Source organism: Spodoptera frugiperda, chromosome 15 (genome assembly GCF_023101765.2).
Source record: "Spodoptera frugiperda isolate SF20-4 chromosome 15, AGI-APGP_CSIRO_Sfru_2.0, whole genome shotgun sequence".
In the NCBI taxonomy this organism is placed as follows: Eukaryota; Metazoa; Arthropoda; class Insecta; order Lepidoptera; family Noctuidae; genus Spodoptera; species Spodoptera frugiperda.
Window position 1 is genome coordinate 12361375 of NC_064226.1, and position 24960 is coordinate 12386334.

Consider the following 24960-nt stretch of genomic DNA (forward strand, 5'->3'; position numbering starts at 1 on the left):
GTGTAATAGTTTGCTCAAAAATAATAAAATAGAAAAAATATATAAATTACTTGAATATCATGTGGTAAACGCCATCTTTACCTCATGAAGTAGCAACCAACCTATTGATTTTTATTTTCACCGGTAGTTCCTTTCAATTTTAGTTCTGAAGCGTAATAATTACGAGAATGTTTATTTAACTTTATTTTAAAGTCTAATGAACGTCAGCGTCACTGAGTTTTAAAAACTAAACTGCAGTTTTGAATTTTCCCGCCAGCCGCCATTGTTATAATAAAGTAAGACCCTGTATAGAATAAAAATTCCTACCAAAAAGATTAACATTACTATTTGAAACTATTGGGTATTTTTTACAAATTACTATCATAAATGAGTGGAATACAAGGTATCATTTATTTGTACCAACAACTAATGCTCATCAGATCCAATATTATTAATTTTATTGAAATAACTATTATCTAACCAGATTATTTTGACAGAATTTAAAAATATATTTAGCCAAGTACTTTAAAAAGAAAGCATAGTATAAAGAAATCCTTAATTGAAGCTAAAAAATAAATAACATAACTTCATATAATTCTTACCAATTTGGTACTTTCTTTTTTTATTTTGTAGGTATAACATAGCACGCCACTGGCAACACCACTGTTCAGTTTAGCAAGTTAATTGTGCTGTGCACACGTTTCCCGCGTGTGTAGTGAATTTCCTTGGCTGCTCACGGCTGCAACCGTTCAATTTCTATTCAATGTGTATGGCTGTGAAGGTAAGTTACACTTTCATCATGTCAAGCACGTTTACAGTCATAATTTTCTGATAAAATTACTTTAAAGGTCGTGCCCTCGATGAGCGACAAACGTCAGCAGGCGTCACGAAACTATTTAAAATTATAATACAATTCGTATTATCCTGTTGTTTCTAGCATCTGCAGCATTAACCACTTAATTCACTTTAATTACAAGTTAAGGCACGATAATCATAATTTACAAGCACCCCACCCTGCAATGGAATTTCAATTTACTACATACCCACCTTGGTTGTCTTACGCGTGATCTTTTTCATTGTTCGAAACCTAATTCAGCCTACCAAATCGCCGGTCGATATACTGATGTCGTATTGTCGAGTGAGTCACGCAATATTGTAGATATAAAAAGTTATGATGTTGCTGTACAGAACATTTGCAACCTAATCTGTTTAGATAGGTACTTGTTGGAGGTAGATAGCTACTTAGGAGTTCTAGCTATGTTTGATAGGGAAGTGAAGTTGTTGCAATGTTGTGAAACTTCCAAGTCACAACAATACCTGTGTTGTCCACAAAATTATTATTCATTTGCAAGTTTCTGCAGTTTTATATTTAGCTTTAAAATTAGGTCAGACTGTTGGAAATTTCTTTAATAAACAAGTGGTTGGCAACAGTAATAACCAACATGTTGCATCAATTCCAAACATCTTTTTTAATGATGGGAATGATGGTGAAATTGTTTGCAACATTAAATAACATTCTCTATAGGTGCAACAAAGAAAGTTCTTCATTTAGTTTTTTAACAAACTTTTCATAATATTACATTGTTTTTTAATTTTAATGTACCTAATTGATACAAACTTCCGAATGTTTTTAAACAATAATCCAGTAAAGCATTGAATCTTTTTCTTACTTGATTTATAATTTATATTTAATTCTTACTTTAATGTTTATAAAGAGTTTGATTGTCACCCCACTAATTTATAAACTAAGCTGAGACAGTGTGATTGTTTCCATTTATAATGTCCATTGTCTTTTGATTCACTTTGTTCAGGCTGGCAGTAGTATTTTATGCACCCATAAATTATTTGTTTGTACTATTAAACATGATTGAATCTGAATGTCTGGACTAATGCAAAAGAAATTATGCCATTATTCTGCCAAGAATCTTTGTTTATTGTCTTGCTTTGAAGGTCAAACGAAACAATTACTTCCATCGTTTCCTACAGTATTTAACACAGGTACCTGTAAGTCTTGAAGTTGTTTTATGTTTAAATGTAATACAATATTGATTTTAAATACTTTGTCCCATAAATGAGTACCCACCTGGTATGAAATGAAATTAAATGAAACATAAAACTGTCACGGTTTCACAATTTGGTCCAATTCTTCACTCTTTCATTCAAATAGTAGCTAAACTTGTTTACAAATAAAAGGACTGATCCTTGGAATGAAAGGCATGCTACCTGACATTCATTGGAATGTTTTTCTATCATTTATTTTTTGTTGTCTGTTCACAAATTTTACCTGACCTTTTGTGATTGATAAATTGAAGTTTTTCTATTAGTCAAATGGCATGCCTTATTGGATTTTTTTAAATGGATAGTCTAAGTTATATTTTTGAAAGATCTATTGCAAGTTCTATTTATTCATGAACTTTCTAGAAATCTGAAAAGCAAAAATGGCGTGGTTACGATTTTTTTCGAATAGAAGAGCAGTATTGACGTCACTAGTACTAGCCTACGTAAACACCGATTGCTTGTCCATTATATTTCCTATACTAGAACCAAACTGCAACGTTAGGTAGTTAGGTGGGTAATTACGTCAGAATTGCATAATGCGGTTTATCGATAAGTTGTGAAACGTGAGGTACAGTACGGTCATTGTTTTAACTCAGCATTTTATGCACGTGTAAAGTCTAAAATGAAATGTCAAAAAGGTACTTAAGGCAAAACTCGCGCATATGTCAGATTTACCACAGTTTTACTGATGCTTGTACCTATACAGCTGCCGTTTATGTATAGCGAGATAAACATCGCCATGTGTCCTTATGCGGTTTAAGACCTTGATGCAATATGATCCCTTTGAACACCACAAACCGTCACAAACGACCAACACAGAATCCAAGAACCTTTGATTAATCATTTATGTTTATGCTTCGCAAGGCACTGAAGTGGGCTGATAGTACCTATTGTACTAGTATAATTTAAATTCATTGCCAATTTCTATCTGTAATCCTTCAAATCGAATGCTGGTTACTACAGATTTTGTAACTGCAAAAATTAGTGATAAATTAGATAGTTACTTGCATTTGCAAAATATTTTGCTTGCCAAAATAGTTATAGTGTAATACATATTTTGAAATACTGCTTTCGTATATAGGTAAACGTAACCACATTGAGGTTTTTACAGTATTAAGTGTCTATTTAATTGACGTAATGCACTGGTATAAAATATCAGGATTCCCGGGATAGTGCGTCGACCCGGCCTTGGCTAGCGTATGTTGACCCTGCGTAAGCGCTGGTCCGTTACCCCGACCACGTACGTTCCCGCCTGACTACTCGCAAAGTTTGAAAGAGGCCACATTTTTATACCGATTCCATTTACCACGCCTTTGCCAATAACCAATAGCGTTACCAAACATTATCATTATAATTCCTGTATTTTACTACATTATTCACTTGTTTTCTAATTCGTAGGTAAATCATACATGTTTAAACTATCAATTACCTTTATGGCAACTAACAGATGCCTGTACTAATTTAAAAAAACTGATTGTATGAGTAATACTTCGTAGGTTATAATATGGTGATTTTCTCAGACGCAAAACATTTGCGCACATTGTGTAATTAGTAAGCGACTTTACGACTTAATGTACTCAAGAATGTTAACCGTTGAGTCAACAAACTAATAGACTTATGAACTGAACACACTTTAATGAATAATTTGACTATACTGATTTATATGTAAGAATTTTGTAGTCTGTAGCTAGGACTACACAACCACAACTAACATCCACACAATTATAGAATTTCCGGAAAGCAGTTCTCAGACTTGCCTTTAAGCTGTTAAATGGCGTGGCTATTAAGCGCCACCCGTCTCGGGGGGAAGTGGGCCGCTTGACAAGCGATATCTACGTAGTAAGTACGTATAGAAAAACTCGGGCTGCTATTCAGCAAGGGCTAAGGTCGTTGCTCCGAGTTCCTTGCATAGACGGGCTTTTGAACCATAGGGCGACGCACTCAGCCTTGTCCTTTTGTCACTATCATAACACATTAATTATTCACATGATTGATTTCGGTTCCACTGAAACCAGTTTTGATTTGATTACTTATAGAAGCTAAAAGAATTTTCTAGGTTGTGAACGGAAGTAAACTTACTTTAACAAGTTTTAACAAAACGACAAGCAGTCGTTTATTGTTATTTTATTTGTGTTGTAATACACTAGCTGCCATTTGTTGAAAGCATATAACGGTATTAATATTGCAACTATTATTCAGAGTAACTTATATCAATATACGAAAGAACTACATAATATTTAGAATACCGTGGTTAAAACTACAACGTCCTTTGTCGATTCGGCCTATTAAACTAACCTTGGTTATCCTTGGTTAACGGCAGATTCATATTTTACAACAGTTTTAAGGTTATGACTTTCTATTACAATGTAGCATTAAAGCTGCATCGTGATTTTATTAAATCTAATCATAGTCGTGTAAGTGCAGGTAAAGGGGGTCAGAGAGGCGAAGTAGTGTGCGCTGTTGGATCGGGGTCACTGAGCCAGGTCGAACCAATGTGTCACCACGGTCAGGACTCCTTACTTTGCTTGTTTTAATTTATCACTGCTTGTAAGCTTTAACATATCTAATCTTCTATAACTAATTAAAATCCAGTGTACAAATTCTTGTCAGTTCCAGCTGACCAAAATTCATCTAACTATGACCGTAAAGATCAAATGGATTAAGACCAAAAAAATTGATTACTGTAGAATTCTCAGGGTTGTGAAGATGATCCTTAATGAGTAAAAGAAGAGTTCTATTGCTAAAAGCAATTTTGATTCTCTTCTATCTAAAATATCAGACACTGCGCGTGACGTCATGCGCAGTAGTACGTCACAGTTATTACGTCACGCCCCAGACGTCATTACTTATAGCGCTATTTATACCAAAGTATCTATATAACTATATAGGTGGAAATAGTTATGTCCACTCATTTAAGTATGTAATAATGAGAAGATATTGAATAAAACTCATCATAATTGAGTAAAATGTAAGCCCTCAATTACAAAATTATCGCATTCCGACATGTAAGTTATCTATTTTCGTAAGGTGTTGATATCAGAATTTCGAGACCTTGAAATATTTGAGACATTTAAAATTGACAAGCTTATAATTTGTAGTCCAGTTTAATAGATTCAAGTAATCTAGTTTTATTACTAAAGAAGATATTTCTACCGTTACAACCCATATTTAGATCCGTACCACCAACACTATAATATGTTAGCGGGGAGTTAGCCGTCTCAGAGAGGTTGTTGACCTTCATTTCTGTTTGAAACCTTCTATCCGATAGTCCATACAAGTTTATAATTACCTGAAAAGTACAAGTGACAGATGGCAGTCCCATTTTTACTTAAGTGTGGTTAATTTTATCAGACTTGTATCTAAGTATAGTACTTACCTACTTAGTATAGTTTACGACGCATGATGCAAAGTTCATCGTAGTAGGGTTCAACTGTTATCGTTCTGCAAGCCACACGAGACTATAACATGCCGTCCATCAACCGAACATCTGCACGATGATAAAGGTAAATAAAGCGTCACAGATTTATGACCCGATTGTTCCACAAACATTTCGAAACATTCTTCTCTTAAAAATATCTTAAACAGAAAGACCAATATTCCACCAGGTGCAAAAAAAAATGGTTGCTATCGAGTATGAATATCATATTTCTAAATACATTCTTAAGGTCATATATGTTTACAGACGTATCATAAGTTCTAAGTAATCCCCGTCTGCTTGTAATAGACATATAGGCTAAAGGCGCAGGCGGAGTCGATGACCGAGTATTGATCCCGACGAAGTGGGTCGCGACCCGTTTTCCGTTGCAATATACCAAGGGGAGCAATGCAACGGTCATCTCGGTACGACATTGCATTATGTTGAAGCCAATAGGGCGACGTAGTCTACACGTGGTCTTGTTCTGAATCTGAATCTATTGAGTGTTTTAAGTATTTCTTCTTCATTTTGAACCTCATGAGTCATGACCCCAACCACTTTTATTTATAGAATTCAGGGCTGTAATAAAGATGGTAAAAAGAAAATGGAAAATAAGGCACCAAGCAGGCCGTTTATTCATTGTGATGATTAATTGGCATCATATATAGTTATAGGTATTTAGCTATACATAGCCTGATTTAAGGTTCATAGAAATAAATGACACGCAAATTTCATGAGCGTTGCACAGGCAGGACGGTCGATGTTATCCGTGGCCTTCGGACATTTACTACCCGACTTGCTAAATGTCAGTCACGTCAATTCCGTGTTTTGCCGTAACCGGTACCGAGTTATTGCTTAGCAATCCTGTAACATTTTCATTAATTCTTCAGTAAATGCCGGGCTAACGGTACCTGTGAACTGGAAAATGAATAATAACCTTTTCTTAATCTACCCCCTTGAAATGATACTATCTTGTTAATATGAAGAGAAAGTCTGAATAATTTATAACAAATAATGAGGTCGGGTATCGATGGAACGCTTTCCTTGGCCAGGTTTGTTTGTGTGTATAAGTTACTGAAGGCACCTACTTCGAAGCGGTAAATCGTTGTGATTGGTCCATTGCGTGGTGGGTAAGTATTAGTGTTGTGAAAGTTGATTTGCTGCACCGCATATTCCCCACTATACTGCATAAAGGTGTGTGGACTTGAGCGTTCACTTTTCACTACCAGAATCAGTAACTTTATTATTAGATGTAAGTACTTACTACTTAGTATTATTTCAAGGAATTATTAAAGCTTCTATAAAGTTCGCAAGAAACGTCTTCAATTCAGGCGGAATGAATATCACAGAATGCCGATAGCCGAGTTTTCCTTGTACGTGTTGTCCCAATTTACTATCTGATTCCGTTACATCTTATCTAAATAGGAAAATTCTGGACGATATAAATCATTTTGACGTTATTTTATCTAAATCGCATGGCTAGTCTTTTATTTTATCGATGCTGTTGTCGGTGATTCTAGAAATCAATTCGCTTGATATGTATGTAGTCTTGTCAGTATGTCCCAGAATAATCTACTTCACCCGTTGCCATGTCGACGCGAATGGATTTGACCTTCAGAGTGAATATTATTACATCACCAAGTTTTGGCGCCATAATGTGCAGACATGCAGTCGTTTTATTTAATATTAGGTAAATAGCTAATTTTAGTATAGAATAGGGTAGTAGACAGAATATGAAAATTAAAAATCTAATTATCTAATCAGTTAGATTATTAAAAATATTAGACGGGATTTTTCTTTTGGTAATATGCTTTCCTTCAAACTGTGTCACTTTCCATGAAACTACGACAGCAATTATTGTTCTATACAAAAAGATACTACTTACAGAATATTCATAATTATTGGCATATTAAAAGTTTAATTGTTACCGATAATAATTATCACTGCACAGCAAAATACAGGTTCGTTTCACTAGGATAGTACGCTTTAAACACATTTATGTATGTGATAAACTCTTATCAAATTTATAATTACTTAGATATGAAGAGAGTTAGTGTGAACTGATTTTAATCTGCGAGGATAATACCTGGCTGTCTGTGACGTTGGTGATGATAATTTGATAAGGAAGTTCGATCTATTTATTCATTCGGTTCATATCGACTAATGGTCTCTTATTTGTTTATCCTAGGAACGCACGTTGGGACTCACGCCACGTGCTAGATCCACGTGGATACATGGCACGTTTAATCGAACTATAGTCAATACTGAAATTGACTTTATATTTATTGCGTTTTTGTAAACTTGGTGGAATTAGGTATTTCAAAAGCTTGAAAGTTTCGTAGAACTCTAACTTCTTTGTATATTCAAAGAAATTCAGCAGGCTATTTTGTTTTCTCTTAAGAGAAACTTTGAAATGTTTAGTTTTTCATTAAACGGCTATAGGTCTCCTTTAACAGGGATGGATCTAATATAAAATAAATTGAATTACTTTAACCAAAATATTGACCAGGGATCTTATTCCTGCCTGTGGTCTATCGTCGCTAGATATTAAGGCAATGTAACAATTCTCAATGGGCTAGAAAATTTCCTTACCGTGGGTGGAGCTAAATTTATCACGGGCGGGTTGTCGTGGGCAGGCTTCAACAATAATGGCAACTGTCTTACCTATGTTTAAAATTCAGTGGCTTGAAATATTCAAAATGAAAAGAAACGTGTTATTTAAAAAACGGTAAAGGCAAATAAGAATTTGATTGAATACTAATTAAATAAAGTTCTACGATTTTAACCATTATAATATCAGTATTACGTTTTCATAAAGGTATCTTCGCGTTAAAATTGTTTTTCCCTAAAGTACAAGGGCTCTTTTAAATCACTTTTATGCGTATGTACAGATAGCTACGCGTGGGAGTTTCTTAATACGAATTCTTTCTCGTTTTTCTCGCTATTATTAGAATGTGACTGTCGGGCGGCGTCGCGGTTGCTAATCGAATCTTCTCGGTTACAGATGCGTCTTTCAAAATGCAATTGGTTCATTCTTCTTTTAAAATATAATGACAAATGTTTCTATCCTAATGGCATTATTAAATGAAAATTACCATTTAAATAAAACTGTAGATCGTATAATTTGCGGTCTAGTCTTCCGAGTTTAGTTCAACAACTTCGAGAGGCACTATTTAGTCTCGTGTCTTCTAAAAGTATTTGAACCATGTGTGTGCAATTCTTGGCTGTTCGAAAATGAGATCTATCAAACTGTAGTTGTTTCATTCACGATGGATAACTTGTAAAAAAGTTTAAAAACTTTGTAAAATGTGTGGGTAGCCGTTGTGAGCGTGTGTGCGATGTGGATAGGCGTGCAGTGCGCGGAGTACGTCTGGCAAGTGACGCCAACGCCCCCGCCAGCTCGCCGGCGCGCCGCACGGCGTGACGTCGCTCGTCGCGCCAGTCTCTGCACAACCGCGGCACGGACAGTGTCGAACCGTTGCGATGTAAACGCCTAGCCTTCTAATCTGTCTACAACGACAGCCTCAGTTACGTGTGCTCGATAATTTCAGTTAATTTTCTCATCAGTTCATTAACTTTATTTTTGTGCAAATATAACAGTTTTATCGTCCGTCGCGCCGGATACATGTAAGTGAAGTTTTTGTGTCACCATTAACGTCGGTGTCCTGAATTACTAACGCGTTTTGAACGAATCCTCAAGAGTGTGCGAGCGTGACCAAAGTAAGACTGCCTGGGGACCACGTACGCCATTTGATCCTGGTCGGTTGGATATGGTCAAATTAAGCGACCAGGTAATTTTTTAATATGTAATGCGTATTTTAACTTGCAGCATTGCCATAAGTTTTCGTGTTAGGGACACACATTTGAAAAGAGTATATTGAATCAACAGGTGTTTAACTTAAAAGCGTGGTCACGCCTCGCACAGAAACAATATCACAACTTATTTGTTGTTGTTGTAAATGGTTGATACTGTGATGATGACCTGCAGAACGTGAAATCTATAAACTGTTGAAATGCCAATGAACGTATGTAAAGTCATTAAGTTGTGAGCGTGAAGGTTCCTATTTTTGTTCACCATTGTACTAAATTGGGGTCATATGAAACTAAATGAATACATTCCTACATACATACATTTATGTAGGTGAACAAATACTTAAATAAATAGAAAAGTAGGGCGTGTTGTGGAAATGAAATCATCCATGTTTGGTTTGCTTTTTTGTTAATTTATTTGATTGATATTTACGGGAGTGGTCGCACCACTTAGAGAGGAATTATCCGTCTTTATGGTCCGTTCTTGACCTTTACACTGGAGTCTTCTGGCGGGCTATTAGTACCTATCCTTGATAATGTATCTTTAGTAGCTATGATTATTTTACATGCTGCTTTATTATACCAGACCGCTTCAAACATATTACGTGGGCTATCAATGTCACGGTCAATTGCGATACAATATACCTACATAAGTATCTCCTTAGTTGCGAGTAGATATTTTTTAGTTGACTTCATTAATTGTCTCGTTCATTTTACATGTCTGTTCACCTTGAATGCGATCAATCTACATTGCTTACAGATACTCATATTGTTATTCTCTGAACAACACATCTGAGTCATAAATACCTTATGATGGTAGTTCTTGTGTGTGTATAACATGTTTAATTTGCATTGTGCAATTATAACAATTGAACTAATCGGTATTTATAATAATAATGCCAGACTAATTAACAAATTCCTGGTTTTTTATATTATATTAAAACTGATTTACGTAGAATCTCTTGGCTTACATAGCCATTTTTCTCTTTATTTAAACCTTTCGCCGTTGAAGGTCGCAGATAAATGTGTCACATTCATAAAGGGCGCGAGAAAGGTCCTGTAAAAGTGAAGAATATCATTAAATATTTCACGTACTGTCCATATAACTGTTACAAGATAAGTTGGATTAGTTATCATCCATTTTATTTAAGGTATCAAGGAGAAAGATAATAACGTTACCTCTAAGAAATGAAAACTTTTATAGCCCAGTGAAATATTAATATAATCCTTAGGAACCACTCTTAATCTTAATTTTAACCAAAAATAATCGTTGATACAATCAAAATATTAAAAAATGTGTACTTATATTTTTAACCTTATAGTTATCTCTACAAGATGTTGCTTGGTGCAGCGTTTATACATATTTACCTATGTTGGTATATTTAGATAGCGAGCGGATATGACTTCATACGGATGATTACACTTATAACTCATTAAACTTATAACGGCAGAGATAAATGCTGATAACATTCTCTAGATTATATATTTTCGTAAATATTTGCATGTTTTCAGTTTCATTTGTGATTCACTTATGACCCTCCGCTCAACCTAAAGCTCTGAACATTTCCAAACGAAAATTCCGTTTGTTTTATTTTCCTATACTAGCGTAGTACTTAATGAAATTGAAAAATAGAATGAGTCAACTAGGCACACCGCGCCCATGTATTTTTAGTTGTCATTCATATTGATAGTTTGTACCGAATAGTTTTCCAACATTGAGTTGGATTAAAGACGCAATAATAGAATAGTTAAACTGGTTGAGAAACGTAGGTACTTCTTTGACATTAGCTTCGCAGAGTTATCGGCCCACATGCTAAGGAATATATTAAAGCAGTTAAATCACGGGTCATTAGGTGCTTCATGCAGATATATTGTTATAATGGTCAATCTAGATCCCTCTATTTGGGATTACAATTTGCAAGCATGATGTCATGTATGTTATGTATGTTTGAATCGCACTTTAATAGGTAACAAACGAGGTGCGTTGGAGCAATTCAAAGTCAAATAGTTTTGAATGTGGATGTTGCTATTATGCGTCGTGATATTACATTATAATTCGTATACATTTCCATGGCATAAATCTTGTACCTATAGCATAATCTTGGAAGTATAATCAGACATTCTTCACACCCAGGTTTACTCTAAAATATTCTATAATAACATGATGTCATTTCTGACCGATAACTTTGATTGAGGACAAATATCGCTTTTTTTGCGTCATCGTGTGTGAGGTACAAAATGATAAAATGTTTAAAGTTGATAGGTATATCATTTACGTTCATATTCATATGCCTAGTATTTTATCTGCCAGTGACCTTCATGTTTTGGACTCGCTCCGCCGCTAAATTATAAGTGTATTGTTCATAATAATCCCTGGAGATAGGCGGATATCAGTATCAGATTGATCTGTTTTGCATTACCAACATATGATTGAGTAGTACGATAATAAACCTTACATAATTTACTTCTTAAAAGCGTTATTACAAAAGAAAAGTTTCTTCAATGAATACGAGAAAGATCTCAGGTCTACTTCCTACTTAAAGGTATAGAGCAAAAAATTAAGGACCGGTATTTCTTGTATTCGTTGTGCACTGATTGATAACAACAACGTTGTCGTTTGCCATGCCCATTAAATACAAACAAGTGCACATAATTTAGCCTAAGATATATACAGCAGAGAACCTTATTATGCCAGGGGTTTTTATGTTTCTTCCAGTAAAAAAATGTATCGTTGAATCATCTAATATGTACAAATGAAGTCAACTGATATTTTAGTATAGGTATGATAGAAACCTAAATATTTATAATTGATTTGACTACATTGTATATCTACCTATAGCATAAAATCCGAACACTAAATAGTCATGAAAGAAATTGCGTTTTAACTGAAGTTGGGGTAAACAACATTGAGGCTAGTAATTACCGCTTCCTGGAATTACCGGCAATGAAGCAAAATGGTCACTTGCGTAGATCTTGCGGTACGACAACCTCGTCATGTTTTAGTCATTACAGGAATAATGTGTCCCTCGGTAATTACAATTTCTGGATGCTATAGCTGCTTCACAATAGGCAATTATCGATAAGACGAGCAGAATTATAAATAAATTCATCTCGTACTTGAAGTTGCCTATTCCGTGCAGTCTCTAAATTATAAACGTATTAGCAGACAGATATAACTTGCTAAATACCATTCTCCATATTAATTGTAAAACTAAACAATAGTTAATAGTTGTGTTGTGCGTGACTTTGACCAACACAATTAGGTACATTGTTTTCAATAATTGTTTGCGGTTGCTCAAGTACCTACTACGCTACAACTTCAACATGGCGGTGTAGTTTGCCACGTGTCGACACTAAATTCGAGCTATGTTTTGTTAGTCTTCGTCCATTGAATGCCATAGTTAGACTGCCAGTGCTATTGATAGACCAATAACATCCGCATCCTCGTGCCCTTGCACCTATGAATAGTGTCAATCAAAATATTGTTCCCATTCTATTATAAATCAATGATGCTCATGTAAGGCTTCTTTTGAATAATATTTGTAGATATTACTGTTTTAGTAAACCAATCATTAATATTATAAATGTGAAAGTATATGGATTATACTTAATGGATTTTGATGAGATTTGGTAAACAGACAGGGTATGAGCTAACTTGGGTGATATGATGACTTTTTATCCCACGGGAACCCAGGTGAAGCCGCTGATGGAAGCTGGTATTACCTAAATATGTAGCTGCTAAATGTTTGTGATTAATTCTGATATCTTTAGTGGTTGCCATCTTTATTGGTTGTAGAAATTTCTAAAGCGGCTAGCGGCTAGACGTCCTCTCGGGTTCAGATATTACAGATGTTAGACTTGGATTGTCTGCATTGTTGCACATGTGTGTACTGTCTGGCTCAAGTTTATCGACCGTCGCGTCTAGTCCACACCGTCCTCCCTTCGCCTGCAGACTTCTCTCTTTGTCTCACCACTGATTTATAGCTCATGTTTTTATACATCCAAGTGACTTATAACCACATTTTATTTATTTATGAATGAACAATAATATTCTATATATAATAGTACAACGCATCAAATGGAACCAGCAACTTCGTTAATGCAACATAACTATTTCAAGAAGGTAGGCTAATTAACATATTTTGTGTACATATATTTTCACGTACTATTATACGTCGTTCCTAAAAATGTTACAAATACGTAAAAACGCCATCGCCATTTAATAAATCAGTAGCGTGTGTAAGCAAATAACGTGCTATTTTTGTGACATTGTCATTCTTATTTTTATCGTAGGTTGACCATTTCATCTGGAATAATAAATTGAATGAGCAATTATCTCGTGCAGTCATTTTGTTGTTATAACACTCTACAATAATTGTGTAGTGTAAATTATAAAAGATTGTTGTGTTATTCTGTGGAATAAGGGATCTATATTCGCTCAAGGAGAATTAAATTCACGCTGAGATATGTTTGTCCGCGCGAATCACTGTTCCTTTTGGCCTGATCCCAAGTCTGCGTCGTCTCCTTGATAAATTCTGAAGGAAATAATGCGATAGCATTACAAAATATTGCGATTTTTAGAGCAACGTATTTGAGTGAGGGTGAAAAGTGAATGTGAACGTTGCCAATGTTTTGCACCAGTATTAAACACGATTGTAAATTTAAATGTAAACATATGACGTGTATAAGTAAATCCCACGCCGGTACCATAGCTTGCCAACATCTCGTACGCCGTGCTGCTCTGTTTCAGAGTTCAACCTGGGTCGCGCCTGTAATTCGTCGTCTTTATTGTGCTAATTGTGATAAAATAGTTATTTCGAATTAAGTGGTTAATTTAGACTCCAACGTTTACGCGTAAGATGCCACATATTTTGAGGGCAAACGATATAATTTATGTTGTGCTAACGGCACTGTTCTCTTTTATACCGCATTTATTAAATACATTTCGTGATCTTCAGTTTTTTAGAAATGTGTTAATAAGTGTTTGAGAAGAATATGTAGAAGTTTGTAATAACATTTGTGTGTACGTATTTTATCTTTATTAGGTAAAGTTTTAAAATGTAAATGTTTGGTATTTGTCTATTATCACGAAGGATCGATAGGCAGCGGTGATATCCAAGACAAATACTGCAAAAGTTGTTGATCTTTCGTGTTCTTTTAACAATTGATAAAACATTATACTGTTACATTTATATCAGTTTCACGTTGTCCATTGAAGCTATTAATATAACTTCCAAGAAATAATCGTTGTGTTCATAGTGTAAACATCTTCTTCACAGGGTCATAACAAAAACATCGACTCATTTTGCTAAATTAGTGTTTTGTTTGTCGCAGCTGGAGATCCCTTCTGTGGTGACATTGATGGAGTTCCGCTTGGACAGCGCGGAGTACTGCCAGGCCCAACACAAATAAACTGCAGGGCGTTTCGTGCGCGAGGGAGCGGAACGTGCTACCGCTGGACCCATGCTGCCGGGAGAGCGCGATACTACGCACCCCAAACGCTGTACCACGTACACCCACCCACAGGTAATACAAACACAATCTCTAGCTAACAATGTTCAACCGCCATATTGAAATCAGAGTGGGGTGTACGGTGTACCGAAGCCGTCCCACGACCGAACTATCAGTTGTTATCTGGTCCTGACCAAGACAAGAACGCGATACTAGTGATAATAGTGTAACTGAATTCGTTTACCTAACGCGTTACATCACTATAATAATATAATACGTGCATTTGTTGAACAGGTATTTATCGAAATACAATATATAGCAGCAATTTTGTTCAGATGGCGCAGTGTTTACATATTGTGTTATCATGTTGTTTTGTTGTGTGTATAAGAGAGCTGAACTGTGTGAAGCACGTCCACAATTGACGCGATGTTGGCTCTGGATCAGCTCGGAAATACCAATGTCGATGGACAGACATAGGCGTCCAGAACATTGCACGTCCACATGACCGAAACTTCGCTGTATACCGAACTCTATTTTTAGAATCCATTTTTTATTCCACTTCAGTCGTTGGTCTGGCTTTGACGCAAATACATTTAAATATGATATTCGCCGTAAATCACAGCGCGGCACTGGCGGAATTGCTGAGATTAACAAAACTTTTATTTTTGTTTCAGTTACCTTAAATTGGAAACCACATAATTGAAGCATATCATTCAGTTGCCGACGTTCGTGTGATAACAAAACTTATGTTTTTCGCATAATTTCTTTTAGTTCCATTCCACATTCTGAACTTTTGTTTGTTCGTCTCCGAATGCGATCTAGTGGTTGAAAGCGACATCCATGCGGGTGGTTCTCATTATATAATTGGACCCTTTCTAAACAAAAGTAACGAAACTGTCGTGTGTTGTGTGGAAATAGAGTGACAGTTTGTCTGTTAGACTGTGACGGACCGTGACATCTTTCTCTGACGCGTGTGCATAAGAACCAGCCAGGTGTGGTATATTGTGTGACCAGAGCGAAGCAACTCGATCATCATGAAGCAGAAGGACATCAGGCCGGCGCCCTCGCTAATCGAGTACAAGAACATGCGGTTCCTCATCACCGACCGCCCATCCGACGTCACCATTCAGTCCTATCTTCAGGTAAATATTTTTTTTATAATTTGAAACTGTTTGACGTTACTTACTCACGATAAGCCGTTTAATTTAGTATGTCTGACGACGAGAAAAGCAAATCATTGTTTGGACGTCTTATTGTTTTGCCTATGCACAGGTAAAAGAAAAAAACTATTGTAGTTTTCTTCTCTCCCACATTTATTTCACAATGCTAAATAATTACACTTTGAAAAAGTTTCCTTAAAGAAAGAATAGCTATAGAGTTTGGAACAGAACACCTTTTGTTTAAGCCTTAAAAGATTAAATCCGATTTTAGGAAACTTTTATGTTTGTCTACAAGTTTAAAACGTTATTCTAGCTGTTTTCTTTGGCTTCCTTACAAAATCTTTCTTTAAACTTTCCTTGGATTAAATCAACGTGTTTTACCTCACACCAAATCATTTGCGAACATTATGACAGATTTATTAATCACTACATAATGAGTAACAAAGTGGCTTTTCGCTGTGGTAGACCTATGTAAGCTTGGATTTTCAAAACTCCGTCATGGATTTTAATGCGGTTTTTTTAAGTGATTCAAAAGGAAGGTTTATAGTTACCTTATAATGTTTTACTCCGAATTTTCCGAGAACTTATTAGTTTAATTACTAGAATATGATTTATTTCTAATGTAAAAATAAGGTTTTATTTAATCTCACAGCCTCTGTTATGTGTATCTTTAACTACTTATCCTTTGACCCGCAAAGAATCTCATTGGTTTATTACCGATTTTCTAGTTTTCCTTCGAAGATAAGCATGTATAAAGTACAAGGTTTAACATAAAATAGTGCAATAATAAATATTTATGTGTTTTGGTGCAGGAGCTGAGGAAGCACAACGTGTGCACGGTGGTACGCGTGTGCGAGCCTAGCTATGATACGGCGCCGCTGAAGGCCGAGAACATTGAAGTACGTGACCTCGCCTATGACGACGGGACCTTCCCACCTGCCAACGTCGTCGACGACTGGTTTGAGATTCTGCGTGAAAAGTGAGTATGAGTACGCTCTGCAAATAGATCTTAATCTTAGATTGCATTTGGAAAATTAGCCACATTTTATATCCTGAGGACTAAGTAGTATGTTTGCGTCTGTCCTTCATGACACTACCATGACTAATCGACCGGTAGTCGTGTATAATTGACATGGATCACTACTTGTCTGTTTTCTGCGGCAGAATAAATTGCCTTGTTTTTAGAGGAAAAGTTTCTCGTTTTTCTCGCATCATTCGTAGATTGTTTTGAATTTGGCTGCAAATATTTAATCTATTTAGCTCTTAAGCCTTATGAAAAATATTGTTTGCTGAATTATTATAGTAAATGCTATTTATTATTAGATGACGCACATTCAAAGTTATCGTTACGTAATGTAGCAGTGACGCACTGATTATTATCGACAGACTACCTACATAAATTTCGAATTCGCCGGTTTATTTGATATCTATTAAAGTTGTGTTAATACTACGCAGTGTTATTGTTCCACGTAACTCGAATTATGTAAATTGCCTTGTTTGGGTCTTGTTTCTCTTGATTGTTTAAAATTATTAGTTAAACATTAGCAATTATACGTAATATGTTTATGTTGACATATGCTTTTCTTAAAGGGTTGATTAATTTTGGAGCTTACTTTGAACATATTTCGAGGATGATGAATATTGTGTTTTTTTACTATTCAGAGCGCAGAACAAGCCTGAGGCTGCAGTGGCGGTGCACTGCGTGGCAGGACTGGGCCGCGCACCCGTCATGGTGGCCATCGCTCTCATTGAACTCGGCATGAAGTACGAGGAAGCCGTAGAAACTATTCGAGAGTGAGTACACTGATTGATGCAACACATAATAACATTGATGTTATCAGTCTCGAGCCTTTTGAAGTAGACGCTATTGTTGAACGTATAATGCAAACAAGATATTTATTGCGATCTATTTATGACTGAAAAATTATTCCTGTCCTTCAAAAGAGAAAAATAGTATCCAATTCGACACGATAATTGAAAATATTCGCACCATTCTAATCAAAGCCTCACGATTTCCTCGATATCACTCTGCACCTATTAAAGTGATTGCACGTAATATACTTTGCAGGATGCTAAGAAGCGTGACGTACATATAAATTAATGGATAATTGAATGACTAACGTTTAAATGGATGCGCATTTTAATAAGATGTAACTTGTAAATAAAAATTGCGTTACCTTTTTAGTGCAATAAAATGCATCCAATGTTTTCCTTGTGGCGTTGTTATTTACATGTCCGTTTTATTCCAGTCAACGCCGCGGTGCCATCAACGCGAAGCAACTGTCGTACTTGGAGAAGTACCGGCCGAAGTCTCGGCTGAAGAAGAACGGGCACAAAGGTCCCAACTGCTGCGTGCAGTAAGCAGTCCGCGTCCGTGGAGCACCGTCCTGCGCCCGTAACAGCGAATGTAGCTCTGCTTTCACACACACACTGACACAGGGGAGCATAGACAACAATCAATTAGTTTTTTTATCCTAGTGTCGCCTCTTTTTGACGACTATTTTCTTTATTTTTCATTTCGTTGGGGGGGTTGTAACCGAATTCTGCCTTAACCTGCAAGAGCTTGGAATTAGCACATTCCTTTTGAGTTAACCTAACACGACTGAGAATTTGGTTATGATCTCGGTACCTTATTACCCGTTTACGACATGTTTATCTCGGGTTTTCTATGAAATTTAATTGAGAGCCTTATTGTAAGCTAATGTTTGTATGTTGGAAGTAAAGGTGTAATAGCCCTTGTGCTGTAATGTGTATTAGTGAAATATGTTAATAGAAGCGAGCCACGATTTGTGTTCATAGTTGAAACAGTTACTCGGGTATTCATATGCCTATATTCAATCATAATAAATTCAATATCCATAATAATGTGAAACAGTCAATGTCACTAGATTTCTTTCCGTTTGTTAATATGTCGTTGTGTGGTGAAATCATGTTTTCCTATTATTTTTGTTTGTAGAGACTATATTTACCCATGTAATAATAATAATTTGAGACATAATAGACAATCGTTATGGTTTTGTGTTTCTTAAAACAATTTGACGTGAAATTACTATAAATTTTGCTTTTATATGATATTGTGAGAAAATGATTATTTTGAATGCTTTTCAATATAGCTAGTGTTCCAAAAGCATTCATCAGCCTTTGACTAGTTGCCCAAACGTGATGAAATTCTAATCAAATGCAATATAACCTGACTCACCGAAAAGTTCCAATGAAGAAAATAGCTCTTTGATATTATTTTTCTATTTCTAATTTTATGAAGATTATTATCGAAATATATGAGAAAATGTAACTACAAGAACTCACATTCTTAAATAAAAATATTTATAAGCAAATGATGTTTTATTTTAGTATTTGTAACACTGTTTACAAAATTTCTTACTTGACGAGCTTATACTAAATGAGGTAGTACTTTGGAGGTATGTGTAACATTTAACACAAAATACTATAATAAATACATACAACAAAATAATTCTAATAAACAAATAATAATTGAAATTATTGCCATGAACATTGTGATTACAATAAAAAGTATTTTTTAAAAGAAATACTTACAAATTAAATATAACAAATAAACTTTTGGTATTATATACCTTATTCCTATTTATAATTTGTACTCATGTTCATTTTGATTGTGACTACATTAATAAAATAGGTAACATCCAACAATATTAAGTGGTTTGTGGTATAAATATGGCCATACAGGCCAATCTTTATGCTATACAAAGCTGAGGTAATTAGGAGGAAAACGGTTAGTAGACTATCAATAATAATTAACAAATTCAAAACTACATCTAATTACAATAACTACTTAATACAAAAACTTAAACTTACGTTTTTGAACATACAGATCTCTATATCAGTCTGTTTTGTAATCGAGATTTTTTTTAATTATTCTTATTTCTTAGGTACATACTTGTGTACTTTCCCGCCGTACCTAGCTATGAAAGCTTTGATATCAAATTTGCGTTTACATCCTTCGTAGTTCATATACCGTATTTTGCCGAAGACCGCGCGCTCTGCCCAACCCTGGTCGTGTATACCGCAAACTGACCACATACATCCTGCAAAACATAAAAACATAAATGATTTAGAACTACGATAATATATTATTCACACATCGTGAAATGATTTTACAACAATACATGTTATCTAGATCGTCACTGTCCGTTTAGAAGACTGAATATGCAGAAATCCTAAGTCATAAGGCGAGAATGAACTCTAAACTTAGCAGCCTTCTCTGCTCGGCAATCTCATTGACACTGCCACCCAGTGTCTGCATCACATTTTAGCTTTAAGGCTCAAGAAACTCTATTAATGGACTGACTGAAGAACTTTTCTAACATGATTTTATCACCATAGTTTCAAAAGTAAGTAAGTTAGACTGCGAATGACAAAACGAAGGTATATTACTTACCAACATATCCATTTGGATCCCGTCCATCAATACTGTAGTGATCATTCAAGTATATTGAGTACTTCAGAGCATCTTCAGGTGTTGGGGTCCACTCAAGGATCTTCTTGGCCCAGTACATGCGCAGAAAGCCATGCATCTTTCCTTCCTTTAAGAGTTGAATCTGGGCTGAATTCCACAGGTCATCGTGTGTCTCTGACTTGGCTAATTGTTCCAGTGTGTATATGTGCGATCTTTTATCTTTCCTAAACAAGAAATGAGAAAAATACTCTAAGTGGCTATTTTGTTAACAACATGGGATCGCTAATGTTATAAATATTGAAGATCAGACTCAGACTTCATTTAACCTTTTGACCGCCAGAGCATAAACGCTTCGCCGTGCCCTCCACGCCAAGACACAAATTCAACGAAATAACCTTGAAAATATTAGGGATTCCAAAATGTTATCGATAAACCAAAGTGAGTAATAATTTTCGTCTGAATTTTTTTGAATAACACTGCTTATAACATAAAAAGAATACTTATTTAACCTAATCTCCCACTGTAATAAACTTAAGACCACATTAATAGCAACTATCAATAAAATATCAACCTTTTGAGACACAAAAATACATATAAAATTGCAGCAAGTTACAGCACTATTATCTATCAGTTACGCGCCATTGGCATGTATACATGCCAATGGCGCGGGCAACTATCCATTTTTTTTTAATCTCTCGTTTATGATTAGGGATGTAGTTAGCTGAATAATGTAACTTATCGAGTTCATTTATGTATTAGGTAATCAAATTTGAAAACTGCTAAATAGGTATCTATAATATCTATATAGGTATATAAAAAATCTGTAGATTTTAGTGATATTATTTATACACTTTCATATTCTTAAAATAGTTGCCTTGTATTTGTAAAATGTCACATGAAACTTAAAAATATAAAAAATCAACAATCGTATTTATTTATTATTGCTCTAACAGCCTTGTAATTGAAAAAGGTTACGTGAAACTTAAAAATATATAAAAATCAACAATTGTACCTATAAAACATTATGCTCACTAACAGTCTTGGAATTGTAAAATTTAAAACTAAATTGTATATTATCTATATTTATTATCAATAACAAAAATTTCTGATGTTGATAGTAACCTACAAAAATATTTTATAATTATCTAGAATGCGCAATAGTTCTTCTGTACTATAAACCTCTTCACTCGCCATTTTTGCAATTATAATGTAGGTACTAGATAAAATATTTTTTGCAACTTCCCCGCATTTAAAAACACGGCACGCGCTTACGACGTCACGAGTTTACCTTTTTTCTCAGAGACTAAGGTTATATATATACTTTTTAATAGTTATTACAAAAAATAAGCGAGTCATTTAGCTGAAGTTTTAATATTACTTGAATTACACTACATCACTAGTAGGCATGTATACATGCCATTGGCGCGAGAGAACATGCTTTTTTAGCCGATATTTAAGTTGTTTTTATCAATCAAATATTAGAATAACTATATTGCAATTTTGTTCACTGTGTACAATTATGTAATAACTGGGTATTCAGTTCTTAAGATACATCAATAAAACACGTGAAAGTAATGATTTAATGTGTTTATTTTGTTTTTCTCTGTGATCTGTTTCTTGGCATCTATAGATGTCGGTGGCGCACAGGGCACGCTTGCGCATGACATCTATACATGCCATTGGCGTTCAAAAGGTTAACTAGTAAGTAGATGCATCAAATGTGTAGACCTTGAAAAGGAAATTGATTAGATGCATTATTTATTAAAATAATTGAATGACGTTGGATTTTCTACTACTATCCATGAAAACCTATAATTGGTGCTTAGTCACATTCACATTATACCATATTCTTTAATCATATTGTACAGCTGTTGGTTATCCATGTGTTTAAATAAATAAATGAATTTCTTGAATATACTTTCTATTTCATACTATGTCACTTTGCCCTAGATTCAAACCCATATAGGGCAAAGTATATAATTATGGTACCAACAATGTCACCATCAAGTAGCTGACAAAAATTGTATAACAGATTGTATGAAAAGGGTGTGGGTTAGACTCCACTGCGAGGTGAAGTATAATAATTAATAATATAAATAAACAAACCTGTGATCATCTAGTGTTTTCTGTGCCCAGTTGCTAGCTCCTTTGATGCTGTCGTAATGTTCACAATAGAAACAGAAGTTGTCTGCCAACTCGCGGCGCACGATAGCTTCCTCCAGGAACGCATTCACAGATTCTGTGTGTTTACCTTTGTGTTCTTGAATGCATAGGGCTACTCTCTGTACCGATATTTGGCCTGAAACATTGATGCACATTTTCTTTAGCAGCAAATCAAGTTAAACTCTGAAGTTTGGCCCAACTTTTCCATTGTTCAATGTAATAATGAATAGATTAGGTAATATGTATGTGGGGAAAGGAGTATAATGGAATGTATAACACTTACCAAAATGAAACCATGGTGATAGATTGCTCAGAGCGTCTTTAGTGGGGTCATTCCTTTTAGTTGCAAACACTTTGAGTCTCTGGTCAAGGAAACTCTTCAACATTTTGAGGGCATTATCATATCCTGGCCGGGCCCAGTCCACTGGGCCTACATTTTTGTCAGCTTCTCTGGATACTATGGCTTCATCCCAATCTATGGGCTGGAAAGTAATATAAGGTATTAGGCAATCTGGCGGTTTATTTTTAGCTTAATTCGCAATTACTTAATTATGATAATAACAGATTCTGCCACTTCTATTAGTGAGATGAAAAAGTAAACAAATTCCTGACTTTCTATGTCAGTTTCAAAACTTAATCAAGTTATTTTTTGCATGAAAGAATGACAAACATCCATCCATCTTTATTAAGCTGACATTTAATCAACATAAATGTCCTTATCATCCATAATATAATACTGGTATTACATAATATTGTGACAAGTATAAACCTTGGGCTTCATGATTGATCCCTTAGATTACTTACAATCATGCAATTTTGAAATACTTAGCAATGGTAGAGGAATTATAAATGTGACAATAGTTTTGTTTTCTGTCACGGTAAGCCACTAAACTACTATTATCAAGTACTTTTATTATATATAAACTTTTTATTATTACTACTTTTCCCTACCTCTTTAGAGGTTAACAAAAGTAGGTGTGTCTATTTTCTATTTCAAATTAATTTAATAAGAAATCCAACATACCTCTGGTTCAAACTTGGCAGTGTAAGGGTGTTTGATAACAGGTGGGAACTCCGTCAAGTATTCACCAAGCTTTGAATTTATTTTATTTCTTATTGTCCTTGCTGAGTACTCCTGTTTCTCTGATGCCACCCAGCAGGGCACTATGTTGTGGGCATCTACCTGGAAAACATCATTATTGATATTAGAATCCATATTATTTAAGGTTAAAAAGATATCATTATTAGTCTATTTGTTAAATGGTTGTATTTAGCTTGCTTCTTTTTTTTTTGTCAACTCTTCCTGATGACAGATCCATCTGATATATGATAATGACTCTTAATATTGATGACCATACACATTCAAACTGTTTAACATTAATAAGCATTGTTATCATCGCACAGCTGTTGAAAGAATACTTGTACAAATTACAATATAAAAGATATGTAGCACTGTTGTGTTTAAAACACAATATTATTAAGTTATTTCCTCTTAATAAATAAAAATTATAGTACAATGTAAAATATTACCTGTATAAGAGGAACATCTTTCTTGAGTTTCTTCTTGACACCCTCCAGCCAACCTAGAGGGACCCGCAACGGATTGAAGTCACACACCACTGCTCCAATGTTGTGTTTCACCACCCACTGCGGCAACACTTCATCACCACTTCCTTCCAGTAAATGAAACGATATGTTCAGCTTCTTACAATCAGCTGCTACCTTCTCTAACCCTGAAAATATATTGAAGTCACAGTAGTAAGTACACCAGAATACTATGAGTTACTAGGTAAGTTACATTGAAACTGTTTACATAAAGTTTGTATACCTTTTATCAGAAAATCAAACTGCCTGACAGAGGCGTCTAAGTACTTGGCTATCAAACAGAAACACACGTGCAACGGTACTTCGTTTTTAAGCGCGAGTTTCTGTGCGAACAGGAAGGCCCAGTTATCTTGAACCCTGCTATCTCGGGACATCCAGTACACTACCCCTTCGCAGTTATCAGGCACCATCTGCTCCTGCGATACGATTCGAACACGCTTTTTATTGAATTTATACTCCAAAATCGACACAGCAGTCTCTTCGCGCTTTGCTTGTAATTTCTTCATAAACTCTTCGATGTCGTTCGATTTTGAAGAAATCCCATTACTCAGTGATGTAGCAGCTGTTGAAAGCTTTGGTTTCTTTGCAGCAGAAGCCATTTTTATCACACCAGTTAATGATTTATAAAGAAATCTCATAAATGTTAAATCTTTAAACCCACAAACGCGCCATAACAAAGCAACACACAAATACACACAGAGTAGACGGGACGACCCAATACTACAGATTATAAAGTTAACTGTCAGTTTCAACATTCTTGTAGAGCTTATCTAGTATCTAGCCTTTGTCATCTAATGTTGTATGTTTTCGTTTGTAATATATTAAGTTATGATAAGAAATAAAACTTTTGTTATGTATTACATTATGATAAAATCAAAACACGA

General features: G+C 35.1%; 2 protein-coding genes across 7 annotated transcripts; one reads left to right on the forward strand and one right to left on the reverse strand.

Moving 5' to 3' along the window:
* Nucleotides 1–594: 594 nt before the first annotated feature.
* LOC118271093 (PRL-1 phosphatase) lies at nucleotides 595–19208 on the forward strand. Of its 6 annotated transcripts, none has more exons than XM_035586984.2 (6): nucleotides 595–760; nucleotides 14597–14788; nucleotides 15388–15855; nucleotides 16686–16852; nucleotides 17536–17667; nucleotides 18123–19208. In XM_035586984.2, exons 3-6 carry the CDS (start codon nucleotides 15748–15750, stop codon nucleotides 18232–18234), a joined length of 519 nt encoding a protein of 172 aa, XP_035442877.1. In that variant the 5' UTR covers nucleotides 595–760; nucleotides 14597–14788; nucleotides 15388–15747; the 3' UTR covers nucleotides 18235–19208. The 6 variants fall into 6 exon arrangements, with proteins under 6 accessions (XP_035442877.1, XP_035442886.1, XP_035442895.1 ...); XM_035586993.2 differs by lacking the exon at nucleotides 595–760 and adding an exon at nucleotides 8854–9079; XM_035587002.2 differs by lacking the exon at nucleotides 595–760 and adding an exon at nucleotides 8888–9243.
* LOC118282024 (deoxyribodipyrimidine photo-lyase-like) lies at nucleotides 19197–24940 on the reverse strand. The gene is made up of 7 exons (XM_035602896.2): nucleotides 24300–24940; nucleotides 24002–24204; nucleotides 23496–23654; nucleotides 22755–22953; nucleotides 22415–22607; nucleotides 20291–20532; nucleotides 19197–19937 (listed from the first exon to the last, which is right to left on the reverse strand). Exons 1-7 carry the CDS (start codon nucleotides 24829–24831, stop codon nucleotides 19771–19773), a joined length of 1695 nt encoding a protein of 564 aa, XP_035458789.2. The 5' UTR covers nucleotides 24832–24940; the 3' UTR covers nucleotides 19197–19770.
* Nucleotides 24941–24960: the final 20 nt, after the last annotated feature.